General features: G+C 40.3%; 1 protein-coding gene across 6 annotated transcripts in view; it reads right to left on the bottom strand.

Moving 5' to 3' along the window:
* Window positions 1–19,204, bottom strand: part of NUP210 (nucleoporin 210) — a 123,589-nt gene that overhangs the window by 78,535 nt on the left and 25,850 nt on the right. For 3 of the 6 annotated variants that reach the window (XR_012083554.2, XM_072989672.2, XM_072989673.2), the window contains exons 5-8: window positions 14,181–14,331; window positions 6,239–6,371; window positions 2,859–3,015; window positions 1,132–1,202 (exon numbers count right to left, since the gene is read on the bottom strand). Coding sequence is in view for 5 of the 6 variants with exons in the window: in XM_072989672.2 (XP_072845773.2) it covers window positions 1,132–1,202; window positions 2,859–3,015; window positions 6,239–6,371; window positions 14,181–14,331 (512 nt within the window). In the remaining variant the exon portion in view is untranslated. The remainder of the gene's footprint in view (window positions 1–1,131; window positions 1,203–2,858; window positions 3,016–6,238; window positions 6,372–14,180; window positions 14,332–19,204) is intronic. The other 3 variants (XM_078385360.1, XM_072989674.2, XM_072989677.2) reach the window with 3 other exon arrangements.

Here is a 19,204-nt window from a genome sequence, read left to right as displayed (position 1 = left end):
ATTTCTCAAGGGAGATGACTACAAATATCACTACCACAGGTGGCCAGGCCCTTTGGACCCACCCCCCAGAACATGCCAGTCCACTTACCACTCACTGTGCAGTGCTCATGGCAGTTGTCATCTGTCTTGCACCAATCATGCTGGTGGACTTTGCTCCGCCTCCCTGCACTGCTAACCATCCTGGTGAGGAGGCAGGATGAGCTGAGTCTCCCCACTCAGCTGCTGAGCAGTCAGCGCAGGGAGGCAGGGCAGCACCAAAGGACCCAGCCACCTGTGGTGGCAATATTCATATTTGTCTCCCCTGGGAGAGGAATATGAATGTCCCAACCCTACTACCTATACACTGCAAGTCATACTGTCATATCTGAAAACAGAGAGTCAGACAGTTAGAAACATAAGAAACTTAAATGAAGTGAACTAAAAGAAGCTAAAGGACATGAAGTTAAAGGACATTTTGAAACGAATCATGGCTGTGCTACAAATTAGCATCAGGCTCAGATAAATCTCATTTGGGCAAAAAGGACAGTATACATGAAGAAAATCTAGAAAAAGGCTTGAGAAAATGGAAAAGCACAGAATAGACAGGTGGTTCATAGTCAGCTCAATTTTATTACAGTTCATGCATATTTACTGATAATACGGTACCTGGATATTAAATATTTGAGAATTTAACTACGGAACATGACTGTCGATATGCAAACTCCATGGCCACTAATCAGCCACTCACAATTGCAGTAAATACACATCAATATACAGTGGACCCTTGACTTACAGACGGCTTGACTTACAGACTTTTTGAGTTACAGACTTTTCTGGCCACAAAATTTAGGTTTGACTTGCAGACTGAGATTTGACTTACAGACCAGAAAAAAACCAAAATGGAACCAAAACGGCCTGTTACAGGATTAATCGGTTTTCAATGCACTGTAGGTCAATGGAGACTTGACTTACAGACTTTTTGACTTGAGAACCGCCTTCCAATACGGATTAAGTTCTCAAGTCAAGACCCCACTGTATAATATTTATTTGCATCTGGAATTATTTAATGATCGTCACTACAAATGCTAATGAAGTTCTCTCCACACCCCCTTTCTTTTTGGAAAGAAACATGGTTGAATCTCCAGTACTAACCTAAGTATCCTGGCTGCACAACATAAATGGTGCCATTTGGTAACTTTGAAGCACCTTGCATGGAAATACTTGGAATTTAGTCAAGGACCAAAGATTCTGATAAAGATTAGAAGTTTAGTAAGCTACAAAGCAGTGTTAGTCAACTAGAAAATATTGGATAATAGAACTTTCAACAACAGCATTCAGTACCTTGGTCCTTCCTCCCATCCCATAAACGAGAATTAAAACCAGTGAGCAAGAAATCAGAAGCACCTGCCTTCCCTTTTAAATGTTAATATCCAAATCAGCACTGGCAACTGCAGCCCTCCATATGTTAATAGACTACAATTTCCAGCAGCCCTAGCCAGCAAAGGCTGATTGGATATATAGTCCCACAGCAGACTAGAGGCCAACAATGCCAATCCTGATTTGGATATAACAGAGTACTGAGCTTTGTTTTTTTAAAAAAGGAGATGCTTCAAATCTATTCCTCGCAGCTGTATAAAGAGAGAAGTGGTGACTGTGCAAATCTGGGGTTCATTAGGTGACAAATCATGGCTTTTCATTATGCCCAAATATTAGAGATGGGGGATATTCGTATTAGAGATGGGGGGGGTATTCATATTTGCGATCCGCTTGCCACTCTTCGACCTTGCAGCAAGGCTTGTTCTCCTGCCTCCTGCCAGGAGTGGCGAGCGGATTGTGCACTGTGCAGCCATTGGTAGAATTGCACTGTCCGCATCCGTAGCAGTGGACTGTCTGGCCCCATAGGGCTGGAACTCTTGTTAACACCTGTGCAGGGATAGTGGTACTTGTATATGAATACCTCCATCTCTACCAAATATATATATATTATACTAATATTTATCTCTGAAACATCCTGAATTAACAAACAAATGCGGAAGTAGTCTCTATATCTAACAGTACGTCACCTGTGGATGAAAAACAGTAGATACATTGTTGATACTGGTCTTTGCAGAAACATTGTGCTATGTGATGGCACTGTCAGGTTCACAGTAGTAATGCAAAAATAATGGTCTGGGTTTCACACAGGAATCACATCATCACAGTTACATTTATACAGTGGTGCCTCGCTTAATGAGCGCCTCGCTGAGCGATGAAATCGCTTAACGAGGGGCTCTGGGCCATCGCTGGAGCATTCGCTCAGCGATTGCCCCTATGACGTTTTTTCACTTTGCGATATTTGCTAAGCGATTCGCTTAGCGAATATCGCATAACGAAGCGGGGGAGAACAGCTGATCGGCGGTCCCAAAATGGCTGCCGGAAGGTCCGCACCGCATTTTCGCGCCCTGCCCTCGCTTACCGAGGGCGCGAAAATGGCGGCGCTATGGAGGAACATCGCTTAACGGTGAGTTTTAAAGCCATAGGAACGCATTGAACGAAGTTCAATGCGTTTCGATGGCTTTTTAAATTCTGTTTAGCGTTTTTTCGCTATAGCGAAGGTTAATCCGGAATGGATTAACCTCGCTATGCGAGGCACCACTGTACTGGCCTTAGCTATTTGATGGCAGGGGTATTTACTGAAAAGTAGGGGTGACACTGGGGGAGCTGGAAAGGGGCTCTCTGCAGATTGTGGCTTTGTTTCTGACAGCTGCTACAGTCACCAAGAGGCTTCTGAAAATAAGGTGGCCAGTCCTACAGCTCCTATGTAAGCCACACCATGTAATATGATCAAAAAACTAATGAGGAAAACTTTATCTGGAAAACATAATGCAGAAAGGATATTTTTGTGGGTAAGTACGATGTTTGTCTGTCCATGTCGTAACGCTGTAACTGTGGATGTTGCATAGTCCAGTTTGGCAACTGGCCACGCTGAATCTCCCCCAGGGCTGAGTGTGTGGTTCTGAAGCTGCAGTTCATAGTGATCCGATGGCATTATTAATCCTGCACAAAAAGTAAGAAGGTACAAAAAGCAGTGAAAATGAAATTGAAGAGGTGATAATATTTGGATCTTTTATTTTTCTATAAACGTCTATCTTCTATCTTCTATTTTTCTATAAATTTGTGTTTAGCACATGTTCAGTTAGTGGTTATTTAATTCTTTAAAAATAAACAAATGTTTGTGTCACACTTAAGCTTCGCAACTTATTTCACTTAACCAGGTCTTTAGGATAAAGTTCCAGAGCAGAATGGCTTATGAAATGATAGCACAAATTCTTAAGAACTTTTCATAGAGTAGGCATCCTTCAGTCTCGAGAGACTATGGTAACATGCTCTGAATAGAGGTCTTGGAACAGCGTCTATCAAAATTTCCATTGCCAGGCAAATGGCTTTAAAGAAACAGTACAACATAAATAATATCTGTGGGAAGCTCCTGCCCAAAGCCATTAAGTTATTATCTGTTACAGTGAGAGAAACTCTCCTGGTAGAGAAGCAGCAGCAGCTCAGTGGGTGGGGTGACCTCTCATTCTGCCTTTCTGCTTAGAGTTAGGGTGAACTTCAAAGACTTTCTCTGGCCAATCTTAGTGGTGATTAGATAACCAGTATCTTATCTAAATTCTCACAACATACGATGTAGCCCTTGCTAAGTTAATAAAAGAGTTATCAAGGCGTTGCCTTTAGGCTCCGCTGGCTCGGACATCTGCTTGTTGACTTCTTTGCAACCTCTCTAAAGGCTAATGGCCTTCCTATTGTCTGTGATCACCCACATCATTAGCCTTCCTTTTGTTCCGTGATCACCTACAATATCCAGTGTGGTGTAGTGGACAGAGTGATAGACTAGGACTCAGGATTCGAATTCCCGCTCTGCCATGGAAAGTCACTGAGTAGAACTGGCAAAGCCACTCCTTATATATCTCACTTATCTTGAAAGCCCTATTAGAGTCACTATAAATCAGTTCCCACTTGATGGCACAAAACAACGACAAGATTAAATGGACTCACAGGCGATTGATTTAAAACTATCAAAATTAGAATCAACATATTTAAATGTGTTTGCTATGTTCAGATTAAATTTATATTGACTATTTTTTCTAAATTCAGAAAACACTTTGCTTTGGCATGTTTCATTGTCTTTCCCTCTACAATAAAGGCCAGTATCCTAATTAGTATAAGGAGATCCAAATCTGTAAGCTGCTGTGTGATCTGGAGAATTGATGGACATGCGCTTGGACATGTCAGACTGAAACCATGTTAGATAGCTCTGGCAGCTTCCATAGTTGGAGCTTTACATGAATGAGATACAGACCAAAATAAAATAATAGATACTGCTCCTGCATGTGATGAGGTACAAATCTCTCAGGTACTGTTTTATTTGTTGCTTTTATCTAAAGATTGCAGAAATCTTAATCATCTCTCCTGATTATTTCAGAAATGGATTGGAGTCAGATTCTGCTGCTCTTAAGTCCAATTAAGTTCAAAAATAAGTAAGTGAAGTGAGACGGTCAGATTCCAAAAGAAATCCTGTGTGGAGAATTAGGGCAGGGAAGTCTCCCCAGAGGAAGACCACAGCTGCAATACAAGGACATCTGCAAGCGGAATCTGAAGGCCTTAGGAATGGACCTCAACAGATGGGAAACCTTGACACTTGAGCATTCAGCCCGGAGCCAGGCGGTGCATAGTGGCCTCTTTTGAAGAGACCCTTGTCCAGCAGGCCAAGTCAAAGAGGCAGTCCCGAAACCAGCAAAGTCAGGGAGCTGGACAAGGGACAGATTGTATTTGCCTTCATTGTGGAAGGGATTGTCACTCTCCAATTGGCCTTCTCAGCCACACTAGATGCTGTTCCAAGACTTCTATTCAGAGCACGTTACCATAGTCTCTTGAGACTGAACGATGCCGACAGTGCTTCCCTGTGCAGTCTGACGTAATGATTGCTGGTGTTGTCCAATATTTCGGTATTTTGAAATAGAATTTCATGTCCAGTTTGTTTCATGTCCACTTAAAACAAACTGGACATGAAATTCTATTTCAAAATACTGGACAACACCAGCAATCATTATGTCAGACTGCACAGGGAAGCCATTGAAATCCACAAGCACCAGCAGAACTTCAACAAAAAAGAGGAAAGTTTGAAACTCAACAAAACTTGGCTCCCAGCTCTCAAAAATACAGCGTGCAAAAGGTCAACGGACTCTACCCAACAACACAAGGACCGGGGATCACTACACACAAAAGACCAGCTAATGACAACCATCAACCACAGGGACAGATAATCTCTCCTTTTTATCACAACAATACACACAACAACACACTAGTCACCCATCTACAGAAAAAGACAAAAGCCCATCTCACAGCCATAAATACTTTACTCCCAAGCCAACTACACCAGAGCACAGAGTGCTGTCCTCTGAAGATGCCGGCCACAGAGACTGGTGAAACGTTAGGAAGAACAACCTTCAGAACACAGCCAAAGAGCCCGAAAACCCCACAACAACCCTTAGATCCCGGCCGTGAAAGCCTTCGCGAATACAACTGTTGTTTCATGAAGCGCAAACAGCACTTACTATGTGACTTGAATAAATCCTTTGCACAGTGTCACCCACCACACTCGTCTGCTTCTCTCTTGTGTCTGTTCCTCCATGCCTTTCATTCTCTCTCTCTCTCTCTCTCTCTCTCTCTCTCTCTCTCTCACACACACACACACACACACACACACACACACACACACACACACACACACACACACACACACACACCCCAATATATTTTGCCTGCATTCTTCTGTTATATCATTAAAAGAAAGCACAGGAGTTTTGCTGCTAAGACACAGTGGTTGAAATCCAGTAGTAAGTTGCCAATTAGAGTAGGCCACTGAATCAGTGGGGATCCGGAGACTCAACTTCTCCATAAGAGCCACTGATTCAAATGGCTCTACTCTAGTTGTGACTTGCTACTGGATTTCAGTCATCATAAATTTCTTTGTACAGACATGTACATGTTGGCATTTCTAAGAATTCATTGAGACTGACATGATGCCGCCTAATTGAAACCATCTTTTTAGTAACAAGATTTTAAAAGAAAATACTGCCAGACTGAGTATCAAAGGACACATCAAAATCTGACTCATGGACTCTGTACCAGTCTTATTGACTTAAATTGGGTCTAAACCAGCACACAGGTCTATGAAACAGTATAACATCAACGCTGGGGGTTGGGGGGAGAGACAAACCTGTAATTTTCCCTCGCCTTATTTTCTCAACTCTGTATCGCACTGACATTCCTACCAAAAGGTAGATATCATAAGCTGGATTAAGAATTATGTTTTCCAAAATAAACAATCTGACTTCAGCAGCAGGCACATTCTGTTGGTTAAAATGAAAATTTAAATAAAAAAACAGTTATGCACAGGTATTTCTGATGAAATACTGAGCTTCATTGTAAACATTTGTTAAAATAAAACTCTTAAGATTGTACCACCTAGAAATGCTTGTTTTGGAGCAACATTAAATCCATTACATTTTGGGACATGAAAATGAGCAAATCAAAATGATAATAGACAAAATGATGATACACAAAATAATACACAGCCTTCAAGAATACATAATACACAAACTTTGCAAGCCCCCCATTCTATAAATCTATAATAATAATTATTATAAATCTATACATAACAGTAACATAACATAACAGAAATTGCCAGGACTTGGTCAGAAGATAGAAGATAGTATTCTCTTGTTTAATATACAAAAAAAGTACAAAAAACACCTCTACACATAAACACACAATGTAGTTGTTAATACTCTAAAGGTAGCCAGAAGTATAAAACTACAAAGGACAAATTAAGTTGGTTATAAAAAGAGAATCTAATCTTTTCCAAGGTGTACAGTTCAATATTTTCTATTACTTTACAAGTTGGGTAAGGAGTTCTTGAACATATTTATGGGTCCTTTATCAGCCATGTTGCTTTGCTAATGATCCTGAATAGCATGTGAATGATCATATTCTTGTGGCACCTTAAAGACTGACAAGTTTATTTGGTACAAGCCAGAGTGGCCCAGACATTCCCATATTGACCCCAACAAGGGTTGTGGCACCAGCACCTCCTTTGCTTGAGGAGGAAGAGGAGCAAGTGGATCTTGCAGCAACCACACAAAGAGGAGAAAGAAGATGGTGCTTGTGGTGCCATCACTAGCTGTCCAAAAAGGAGGATACCAGGATAGTGGCAGTGACCATAGGGGAATACGTACTTGTGTCGAAGGAGTCCTTGAGCCAAGCACTGTGGGAAGGATGGCTGAGAAACTGCCCTGTGCTGGTGGTTTTCCAAACCATTCTTCCAGCAGTGCCCACCATCAGGACCTTTTGCAACATAGCATTGATATAATATTAATGCTGACCATACAAAGAGACATACAAAGAGACACAATCGGTCTCTGAAGATGGCAAGGGAGCAGCAGCTGGGACTGCCTTTTGTTCCTGCTACCACTTCATTCTCCTGGGGGGGTAGGAGAGAGAAGGGAAGCCGTGCCTGCTGAAACACAAGTGCCGCCCTGGAGATCTCTGCAAAAGAGCAAGGTGGATAGGGCTATGCCAGGGCTGGTTGAGGAGCGGAAAGGTTTTGCTGGGACTAGCAAATGGATAGAGCCTTTGTTCTTTTTTTACTGTTTCCAAAAAGGAAATGTTGCTGGTAATGGCCTGGAATTGTAGTCTTTAAATAGCTTTTTCTTTCTTTCTCTGGGCTTTACTTGCTTTGACTTGCGCTATCCCTCCTTTGAACTTAGATTACAATTGTTATGGTTGCTGACATCACTTCCTTTTCTTTATCTTGTCCCTCCAAGGAGGAGACATCTTCCCTTTGTGTTCCACAGAAGTGGAAAACTTCTCTGGAAGTTCTGTTCCTCCACAGTAGTGGTTCCCAACCTTGGCTAACCCAGGTGTTCTTGAACTGCAGTTCCCAGAAGCCTTTGCCACCAGCTGTACTGGTCAGAGTTTCTGGGAACTGCAGTCTAAAGAACATCTGGATTATCCAAGGTTGGGAACCACTGCTCTACAAGTACATACCCATGCTTTGAGAGCAGTGGATAATCAGCTTCTCACCGTCGTTACTTTCTGCATGGGGAATTTAGCATGTGTCCAGGAAATATGTTCTTGCCTATGTGTAGTCTCTAAACATAAACCAGGTAAAAAATTGAGGTTCTTGCCCATACAAAGAGCTTACATGTGAGCAGGAATGTCTCCACTGCAGCAACATCACATTCTTCGCAAAGGAAGTGTCAATAAAAAAAGAGGGAGAGTAATTCAGTGGAGAGGAGGTGAATGTGTGGAAGAATTAATCTTTTGAGGTTCACCGGTCAATCAAAATGGCGATTGCAGCCAAAAAAAAAATAAAACATTGAATCATGCTAGGTGGCAAAGCAATGATGAGTCTGAATCAAATATGGAAAACTAAGGATATCAGCTTGATGACCAAGTGCAGATTAGTTTGCACTATCATGTTCCCCATAACTACATATGGCTGTGAAAGCTGGCCAGTGAAGAAGATGGACAGAAGGAAAGCTGATTATTTTGAACTATGGTGTTGGGGGAGGCTCTTGTGCCTTCCATGGACTGGAAAGATAATAAAGAAGTGCTGAAGCACATAAAATAGGGCATGTCACTGGAAAGCAAAATAACAAAACTTAGTTATTTTGGCCTTGTCATGCGAACAACATTGTTGGAGAAAGATGTTATGCTCAGGATGGTCAGCGGTAAAAGACAACAAGGACACCAAAGACTACGTTGGTTGTATGTAATCAAAGCAGATACTGGTCAAATTATAAAGTAGCTGAAAGAAGCTGTATAAGATTGGAAATCATGAACATGTATTGCTTAGCTGATGTCTTCCCTGGTCTTGTATGGCTCAATTTTTCCCCTGGTGTCTTCTCATGTAACAACTGGTGAGGTGTCCATGGAAGGTAAAGGTAAAGGGTAAAGGTTCCCCTTGACAATTTTTGTCCAGTCGTGTTCGACTCTAGGGGGCGGTGCTCATCCCCGTTTCCAAGCCATAGAGCCAGCATTTTGTCTGACGACAATCTTCCGTGGTCACATGGCCAGTGCGACTTAGACATGGAATGCTGTTACCTTCCCACCGAGGTGGTCCCTATTAATCTACTTGCATATGCATGCTTTTGAACCGCTAGGTTGGCGGGAGATGGGACAAGTGACGGGCGCTCACTCCGTCACGTGGATTCGATCTTATGACTGCTTGGTCTTCTGACCCTGCAGCACAGGCTTCTGCGGTTTAGCCCACAGCGCCCATGGAAGGTTATTAATCAAATTCCAATACAGTACTGCCTTCTACTTGTTTCTTTATCACACACCAGTATATATGCCACTATAGCAATATATCACTTACAATTTTTTAAAAAATAAAATAAAATGTTAGGGCATCAGGAACTGAGAAAAAGGATAGAAAATGAACCCATTTATATTTGATGGTATATGTAGCCTACAGATTGGTACAAATAGCAAGAAATGCACCAATTTAAGTGACAGTCATGTGAATGGCTCTTGTGTGTGTATGTGTGTGTACACAGTCTGGACCCATTCACATGACTGTCACACCTAGTCAGGTGCTGTTTGTGCGTACACACACACACACACACACACACACACACACACACACACACACACACACACACACACACACACACACACCCTAATTATACATACAAATATATCAATATTAAAAAAGGAGAAAAAAAGAAATGATTCAATTGATTGTGATTAGGCCCTAAGTGGGGCACCTTTATGATGAGAAGGGCAGTAAGTAGAGAATTATTATCCTAACACATCCTTCTCCTCAAGCTCCATCCTGCCCATAAAGTAGCTGTGTTGGACACCGTGTGCAACACATTTGAACAGAGGAAGGTGGGGCACAGAGAAAGTCACTCCCATGGACCACCCTCTCCATCTAAAACAAGCACCTCTCTCTACACCAGGCTGAATAGCACCAGAAATAGCCATCCTCAGCACAGTACTGCTGGAAATGACTGTAAGTAAAGAGATCTTCATATGCAGGTAGTTTAAGTCCATCATTACTGAGAATAAAGGAGATGGGAATGTAATGTTTGTCCAATCACACTAAGATAAAGAAGAAAGAGATGTAGGGCTAAGAAGAGCATCAGAGCAAGCATCAAGTGTATAAAAACTTTCACCTCCATAATAAGACACAAGATTGGGAGTGTAGGTATAAGCCGACTTCAAGCAGATGTTCAGTGATTCATAGTTCATTAAACCTGAATTTTGGACAGCTGCCTAAGGAATTATAAAAAGTGAATCTTGAGATTTTATGCTTATTTCATTTCAATCAGCTTCCAGAATAAAAATGCTTAGTAGAAGTTTTATCTGCATTATACTTCATTCAAATTTGGATGTGAACACCCAAGTGTTTTATTTCTTGAATATGTTAACCTGTAGATAAAATGTCAGAACATCTGCTTAAACAATCTCTGTTCTAGGTTTGACTAAATGAGAACCAAACCATTCCTTTCACTCCTGTGCATTTTCCACTTGAGTTCCCGTTGATTTCTTTCAATTTTTAACAACTGCACATAGCCCATATACAGTATATACAATTCTGCTGATCATGTTCAACCATTGGAGAATTCTGCTGACTTTACCTCACTAGTGTTGGTGCTGCAAAATTCACAGTTGTTATGGATACTTATTTTTAATCTGTCAGGCATCTGAATACCCAGAGGAACTGTAATATGCAGAAAACATAGCATGATTTTGCAACTTTTGATTTCTCCAAAAATAGAAGCCTGTGTATGCTATTACTCACTTCTTTGATGTTCTGTACATAACATAGAGTAATGATAATAAGTAGTGATTAGTGAGCAAAATAATTGAACAGAGTAAAATAGACAGTAGCTCCATGAAGCATTCCTCTAGAACAGGTGTATGTTTCTTCTTGGCAAAAATAAAAAAATAGGGAGGAGGAAGCATCACAGTATTAGAGGTGGCTAGGTAAGCAATCCCCCCCCCCAGTTCCTAGGCAGAACATCTAGAATTAGTGCATTCATAACAGACTGCTTTTCAGCCTCTGCTTGAAGATGTCCAATGAGGAATAACCTGTCATCTTTCTAGGTCTGGGAGAGCAAGCACAGAAGACCAGGGCAAATCTATCTTTCCTTGGGGGAAAGTGGGATTTTCTCAATGGGGTTCAACACCAGAAAAATTTAAAAGCAGTAAATAAACTCCCCAGCCCTGACTCCTATTAAAACAAAGTTCTGAATCATGCTTTACAGATTTCCAGGAATGACAATTCTTTTTGATTCAAACGTTGGTGTGGAGGGGTGAATTCCCTCATCTCTGGCAAGGCACCTGAGAAGGATAGCATCCTGCTGAAGTGCTGTAAAGAGATTATCACCACTGAGCTGTATGAAATCTTTTGTCTTTGCTGGAGGGAAGGTGGAGTACCACAGGACATGAAGGATGCAAACATTGTCACATTGTACAAGAACAAAGGTGACAGGGGGGACTGCAATAACTACCATGGCATCTCTCTTCTCAGCGTTGTAAGGAAGCTGCTTGCCCGTGTTGTGCTGAAGAGACTCCAGGTGCTTGCAGACCTAGTCTATCCAGAATCACAGTGTGGATTCCAAGCTAACAGATCCACCAATGACATGGCATTTTCCCACAGACAGTTGCAAGAGAAATGTAGGGAATGGCAGCCACTCTTTGCGGCCTTCATAGATCTCACAAAGGCCTTTGATTTGGTTAGCAAGGACTGCCTTTTTAAAATACTTTACAAGATTGGATATCCACCTCAGCTCCTTAACATCATCAGACCCTTTCATGAGGAAATGAAGGGCACTGTAGTTTTTGATAGCTCAATATCAGATCCCTTTGACATTCAAATTGGAGTGACACTTTGAATGTCAAAGGGCTGTGTCCTTGTGTGGACTCTGTTTGGGATCATTTTGCTGTCATGCTGAAGCACGCTTTTGGAACTGCAACAGGTGTCTAATCTCCGGACTAGATCAGATGGAAAGCTTTCAAATCTCTCTAGATTGAGAGCAAAGACCAAAGTCCAGCTGAAATACATGTGGGAGTTCCTCTTCGCCGATGATGCAGCTGTTGTTGCCCATTCTGCCAAAGACCTCCAACAACTTATGAATCATTTTAGCAAGGCCTGCCAAGATTTTGGATTAACAATCAACCTGAAGAAAACACAAGTCATGGGGCAGGGTATGGACTCACCTCCCTCTATTACCATCTGCACACAAGAACAGGAGGTTATTCATGATTTCGTGTACCTTGGTTCAACAATCTCTGACATTTTCTCCCTAGATGTCGAGCTGGATAAATGCACTGACAAAGCAGCTACCATGTTCTCTAGACTCACAAAGAAGCTGATGGCATATACCAAGATCCAGGTCTATAGAGCCTGTGTCCTGAGCACACTCCTATCCTGCAGTGAGTCCGAGACCCTATGTGCATGGCAGATGAAGCTGAACACCTTCCATATGCGTTGTCCCCAATGCATTTTTGGCATCACCTGACAGGACAAAGTTTCAAACAGAGTAGCTGGAATGAGCTGGAATTTTTAGCATGTATACGTTGCTGAAACAGTGACGTCTATGTTGGCTTGGGCATGTCGTGAGAATGGCTGATGGTTGGGTTCCAAAAGATCTCCTTTATGGAGAATTAGTGCAGGGAAAGCACCCCAGAGGGAGACCAAAGCTGTGATACAAGGATATCTGCAAGCGATATCTGAAGGCCTTAGGAATGGATCTCAACTGAAAACTTGACATCTCAGTGTTCAGCCTGGAGGCAAGCGGTGCAGGATGGCCTCTCCCAATTTGAAGAGACACTTGTTCATCAGGCCGAGGTGAAGAGGCAGTCCTGAAAGCAGCAAAATCAGAGAGCTGGATAGGGAGCAGACTGTATGTGTCTTCCGTGTGGAAGGGATTGTCACTCTTGAAGTGGCCTTATCAGCCACACTAGATACTGTTCCAAGTCCTCTATTCAGAGCACGTTACCATAGTCTCTTGAGACTGAAGGATGCCTACTGGTTGGCAGGGGTTGGTGGCTAGAGGAGGTCATTCTTGTGGTCTGCAGAGCTTCTTAGCATCTGCACACTATCTGCAGGCTATGCAGTTCATAGCTCTGCCTCTCAGTAGTTGATTCAATTTCTAAGCTGCTTTTACCACTCATACATGTATGTGTAGAAATATCGACAACCATGAAATGGCAAGGGGCATGGTCACAAGCAGATGACAAAAGGACGATCAAGGAAGTGCAAGAAGGAAGGAAGAGCAAGAAGTCTATGGCAACTGGCCAACTTCTAGAGAATAAACAATAAGCCTGCATTAACTCTTGCAAATTAAAGGCTGTGAATTCTTAGCTGAATCAATCAATCCATATTAAGTCTGCTTTTTCATTCTACATTCAACTTTTCCTAGTACTTAGGAAAACCCTCAACTTTTACTAGAAGCCACAGTCACTAAACTGAGGCTACCATACATTTGATATACAATATGAAGACAAGACTTGAAGGGGAAAACATTAAAGTTAAGGAAAGCAGAAGACTTGGGAAAAGAGGAAGTGCTAACATTTGATGGTTAGCTTCCACACAAAAGAAACTATGCTATTTAGTTTGTAAGACCTGAGCAGAACTGGTCATGACAGAACCTTTCCTGTTGAACTGTATTCATTAATTCATTAGATGGACGGAAGCCAGAAACAGCTTGATGGTACATAACAAAACTAATCATATACTGCTTTTGTAGCTTACTTTACAAAACTGTAAAGGATTCTTCTATTCACAGTATCTGTGTCTATGTCCAGGACCCAGCTGTAAATTTCAACCCTGCACAACTGCAAAAGTAGCATCTGAAGAATAGAATACCTTCTAGAAGAGGTTTTTCAGATGCTACAGATGGCTGTCAGAGGGAGGAGAGCAGAACCCTTTGTTATGTTTGAGGATGTACACTAACGAAACCCAGAACATGAAATGTTGTAACCTAGCCTCCATATCCTACCTTTACTCTTTGTCTCATGCACAAAAGCTCATGCCTAAACACTGTTTTAGTCTTTAAAGTGCTTATGCCAAATACAACTTATTAGTCTTTAAGGTGCCAGAAGACCCTCTGTTGTTTTAAAATCACAATTTAAAGGTACCTTACCTTATAAACAGGTTCCTGTATTTTTGCTTTTAATTTTGAGCTCCCTGTTTTCATGCCAGACACTAAAACAATGTCTCCTTGTTTAGCAGCTTTCTCCATGTCTAATATATATGAAGGTGGTGTATATGTTGATTCCGAGAACTTCAGAATACTGAAAAAAAAATTACTAACATGTCATAATTTCATTTTAGTATCAGTAAGAAATAACATTATCTTGGAAATTTGAAGTGCTGATTCTAAAAATTGCTTCAGAACTCACATCATGAAAAAAGATGCAGGCCAGCAGTGGAAGTACATCATCTAAAAAATGCAGAGGGTGGACAGCATTTAAACCTGTCCTCCATGTGGCTACAGTCTCCCTTTCAGATGATGGCCACAGGTAACTTTCCTATGATCTTAAGCCAATTTGACTGAGATACGTACCATCTGGTTGGTCTTGATGGAGTTGTCAATGTCATGTTAATGACTAGGTTACATTACTACAGTGTATTAAAATTGGATTTCATGTATGAAATATGGCAACTTTAATTGTTTCAGAACATGGCAGCACAGTAATCTTGAAGATTAATAAAAATACACACTGGCAGAAGTCGGCTTTCTTTTTGTTTATTTTACTTTACAAAGCCTTAAACAACCTGGTAAATATCAATTTATGTCTGAAATAACAGTCTCCTCCTGTATCAGCTTCCGTGGCCTAAATCCAGCTGTTAGCTACAATAGACCCATTCAATCACTTGCTGAAGCAATCCTTATGTAAAATCCTCCAGCTGAGACAAGCAGAAGGATTTAGTTCCATAGATGTTACACACTTCAAGAAAGTCTTGCTCTGAGTATCTTTACCTTCAAAGGACAGGTAGGTGTTATTAAGAGAAATGTAGATTTTCAAATAAATGGACTTTCCATTTTGTATGGAAAAGCAACACAAAATACAGAGGACTGAATCTGACGTTTCTCCCTTAAAACATGTTATGTAACAGTAATCCAAATTACTGCTGAGCAGTAATCTCAATTAATTTGTCCAACTCTCACATCATGCACACTCTGAACTCCTCTCCACTTTTCCTCCATTTCCCTTCATTTCAAAGTCTGCTACAGTTCCCTACTAATTTCCTTAATCATATTCCTAATAAATATTCGTATGGATATAACATGATGACAAAGTACAATAAAGCTGTTGCACCAGTATAATTGTCCTGATGTATTCTGGAATTATGCTGTTTAAATTGTGTTCTTAAGTGATCCGATAACTCATCAGAAAACGAGGCAACATATAGCTTGGCACGTGGTTGTCTCTTTTTCCAGTTATCCCAGCTGTGGGATAGGCTCTCATTCAAGCATATTCTCTAGTTGCCGATTCTGTCCTTCTTTAGACACCAGACAGTAACACACTTTTTCAACCAAACCTTTAAATATATGACTTTTCCTAACGTTCTTTTAATTCCCATTTTTTACTTCAGTTTCCTTTATTTTACATTATTTTATTGTTCAATGTACTTTTTTTGAGCAGCACTGAAGAACGAATTCTGGTGGTAATTCAAGACAAAAATATACCAAATAAATTGCTCACCTAGATTTAAATACCTTTAAGTCAATGATTTCAGTGCAAGGGAATTCAGCACATGCTTAACTTTCCTACCGAAATGAAACTTAGTACCTAATTTTGGCTGTATCGTCCTTGTTTTGAAATAAAACAGGGGCCTTGAATTGGACTTCATATTTACTGTTCTTTTGTTTCCTGACAAACAATTTATTAATTGTCCATTTGGCCTTAATCTACAAAAGCGGTTTGTATGGGGAAAATTGATTTAGTGTTCTGTGTACTTCTTGAATACAATCAGAAACTTCAAAATGGAACAAAAAGCTACTTTACAAGCTCCTTGAAAATTAAGCAAATGGGATGCCTGCTGTTTCATTTATTATGATGGATAGTAACCAAATGGGGCTACACAAAGAGATTCGGCTTCATTGAAGATCTATTTTCAAAGCGTCAGTATCAATAAGAGAGCTATAGTAAACTTGAGAGACTGTTTCTGGATAGTATTCTGGGTTGATGAATTCTAACCAAAATGGAAACTGAAACACAATATTCTGTCTTAAACCAATGAAGTGCAGCTCCTTTTAGCAAAGTGCAACGGAGATGTGCTTCTACTTTCTGCAGCTTCACTCAGTTTAATGTATACAGACGATAAGGAAGACCATAATCTGCGGTGAGATACCTGAGTCACTGAGGTCAGCAATTCTTGCTGGTTTATTCCAGTTTAAAGCTTATTCTGTAAATGTGTTTAAGCAGACATTGTTTCACATCTTCCAAAGTAATTAAAGGAAATAATTGCTAGCCCTATTTTTGGATTTCTCACCCTGTAGCTCTAATTGGCAATAATAGACTTTATAATTACATGCTTGTAGAAAAACAGGGCCTGTTTTCCAACCCATCATTGCAGAGGCAGCAAAACAGAAGTGCCATGTACGCAAAGTTAATATGGCTTAGATCCTATGTACTGTATCTTAGAGGCTGCTATCTTCCCATATCTCACTGTCATCTCACACATCAATCTGGACTGCTCTCTTGTTTTTATACACTCCGAGTGCCAAGTTCAAACAGGCAGGCATTCTTAATGGCTTTCCTCAGCTTCAGGTTTGTTCCCTTCAGGAATCTGCCTGTATCAGAATCTGAGTACCTTCAAACTATAATAAAAAATAAATAAAACAAAAAGGTTTTCAACTTATAGTATTTTTAAATTTTGAGCCAGCAAGGGTCTTAAGACTATACTGGAGACACTGAAGTATGGAGACTCCTTGGAAAAGCAATGGAATTCCTTTACTAGGAAAAGAAGAATATTGCAATGCATGTTTAAAAAATATTTATACAAAAACACACACACAAACAAAAAGAAAAAAAAAACATTGAAAAAATGAACCTCTAAATATACAGTGCACTCCACCAGGGACCATTTGGGAGTAACATACTACTTATCATTCTGGAGCCCTATCTCCCTTCCGGAACTTTATTGACTCTTCCTAATTTTATTAATACAAATTTTAAAAAATCTCCCCATTTAATTATAAATTCCTCTCTGCTTGTTATTTCCCCCTCTTAACTTTTATATTATTAGAGTTTGGTTTGCAACCTTACATGCTGTCTGTGGTTCTCATGAGTGGAAGTGACTTGTCTGGGCTGGGATGATTTTCTCTGTCCAGCACTAAGCAATAGTTCCATCCAAATTCAAAGAGAGACCCTCCTCTCTGCTAAGTGTTCTTCGGACATTTCCAGAGTGAACATCTCTGAATTACTCTCAATGGAAAGAGTGGTTACAGTTTAATCTCAGAGCTTTAAATGTGCATGGTTGTTTGAAAAACAAAGACCAACAGAAGCACAAGCCAAAGGTAAATGGGAAGATGAAGATTCTATAGGAAAAACAATGATTTCATTAAGCCTCTCAGATAAACGGATGATGCATATTAAAGGCTGCAAAGCTACAATTGAAATGCTAGAAGCACTTCAGGGATCATATCCAGCTCTAAATAACAGACAATTTTTATTAGGGAACCTGTATGGTTCAATCTTAAAACAAACAAGATTGTGAAAAACACATTTCTGCTTTATTAGCAGTGTTTGACAGTTTAAACATACCTAGCTTTGAACTGACTGACAGACATAAAATAGGATTTCTAACAGAATCACTATGTGAATGTTTTGATGCTTTTTTATCTATCTTGTATAGCAAACAAGTAGGTTTCCATGAGTGTTTGTGTTGTCTGAGAGAAGAGTGCATAGACTAAATTTCATGTTGAGTGGGAAAGGCAATAGGAAGGGCATGGCTGACAGCCAATTGTGCAGCTGCTAGAGCTTTGGGAAGATGGGTCATATGGCAAAAGATTGCCCATTCCCAAAAGAATCCTCAACCAATGGGAGATGTACTCATTTTAAATCTGAAGAACAAAGGGATTGCAGAAAATATGTGAAATCTCATTCTAAGAGAAAAACAAAAGGAAAGGCTGGAAAGAGACTTAAAAAGAAAGATGCATGGCCCATAATTTTGAAAAGATATCAAATTACTGTATTTTTCCATGTATAAGATAATACTTTTCTCTAAAACAATTAGATTTAAAATGTAGGTATACATGGAAGTAAGGAGGGGGAGGGATCAAAGTGCTTTGATCCCTGCTTTTCCCCTCCATTTCTTGTGAAGAACATGGAGGGGGAAAGCACTTTCTTGCGAAGAAAGTGGAGGGGAAAAGCAGGAGTCCTCAAAGTGATTCATCAAAGTGATTCCTGCTTTCCCCCCTTCACTTTCTTCCAAAGAAAGTGGAGGGAGAAAGCACTTTCCTTGCTAGAAAGTGAAGGAGAAAAGCAGGAATCAAAGTGCTTTGATGATTCCTAGAAAGTGCTTTCTTGAGAGGGAAGTGGAGGGGGAAAGCAGGAATCATCAAAGTGATTCATAAAACCGATTCCTGCTTGCCCCCTCCACTTTCTAGCAAGGAAAGTGCTTTCCCCTCCACTTTCTTCGGAGAGCTTTGATCCCTGCCTTCCCCCTCCACTTTCTTGTGAATAAAGAAATTCTGGGTTAGAAAAGGGGGCATCTTATATGCGGTGGCCTATTATACATGGAAAAATATGGTACTGATTCATTGACTCAGGGTACACCAGTCATTGTACACATAAAAAAATCTTTATTTTTTATATATGATATACTCTATTTTTAAACTTTTCTTCTTCAGTTTTTTCCAAATTGGTTGGGATATTTATACCTAAATACTTAATAGTCTTTAATGTTAATATCCATTTCTTTTCTATTTTTCCCCTTTTCTTTGTTTTAAATTCCGATTTAATCTAATTGTCAATTTGATTAATCAATTCTGATTTAATCTAATTATCTCTCCAAATTCTTTTATTATGTAGTTTTACTATACTAAATGTGATTCTAAAGTTAATAAGGTATCATCAGTGAATAAACTAATTTTAATCAATAATAATGATGTGTCATAAAGTCAACTCTGACTTATGATGACTCTTTTCCAGGGTT

This window comes from Pogona vitticeps, chromosome 2 (assembly GCF_051106095.1).
Source record: "Pogona vitticeps strain Pit_001003342236 chromosome 2, PviZW2.1, whole genome shotgun sequence".
Classification (NCBI taxonomy): domain Eukaryota; kingdom Metazoa; phylum Chordata; class Lepidosauria; order Squamata; family Agamidae; genus Pogona; species Pogona vitticeps.
Note: the sequence above shows the minus strand (reverse complement) of the source record. Positions and strands in the feature narration are given on the sequence as shown.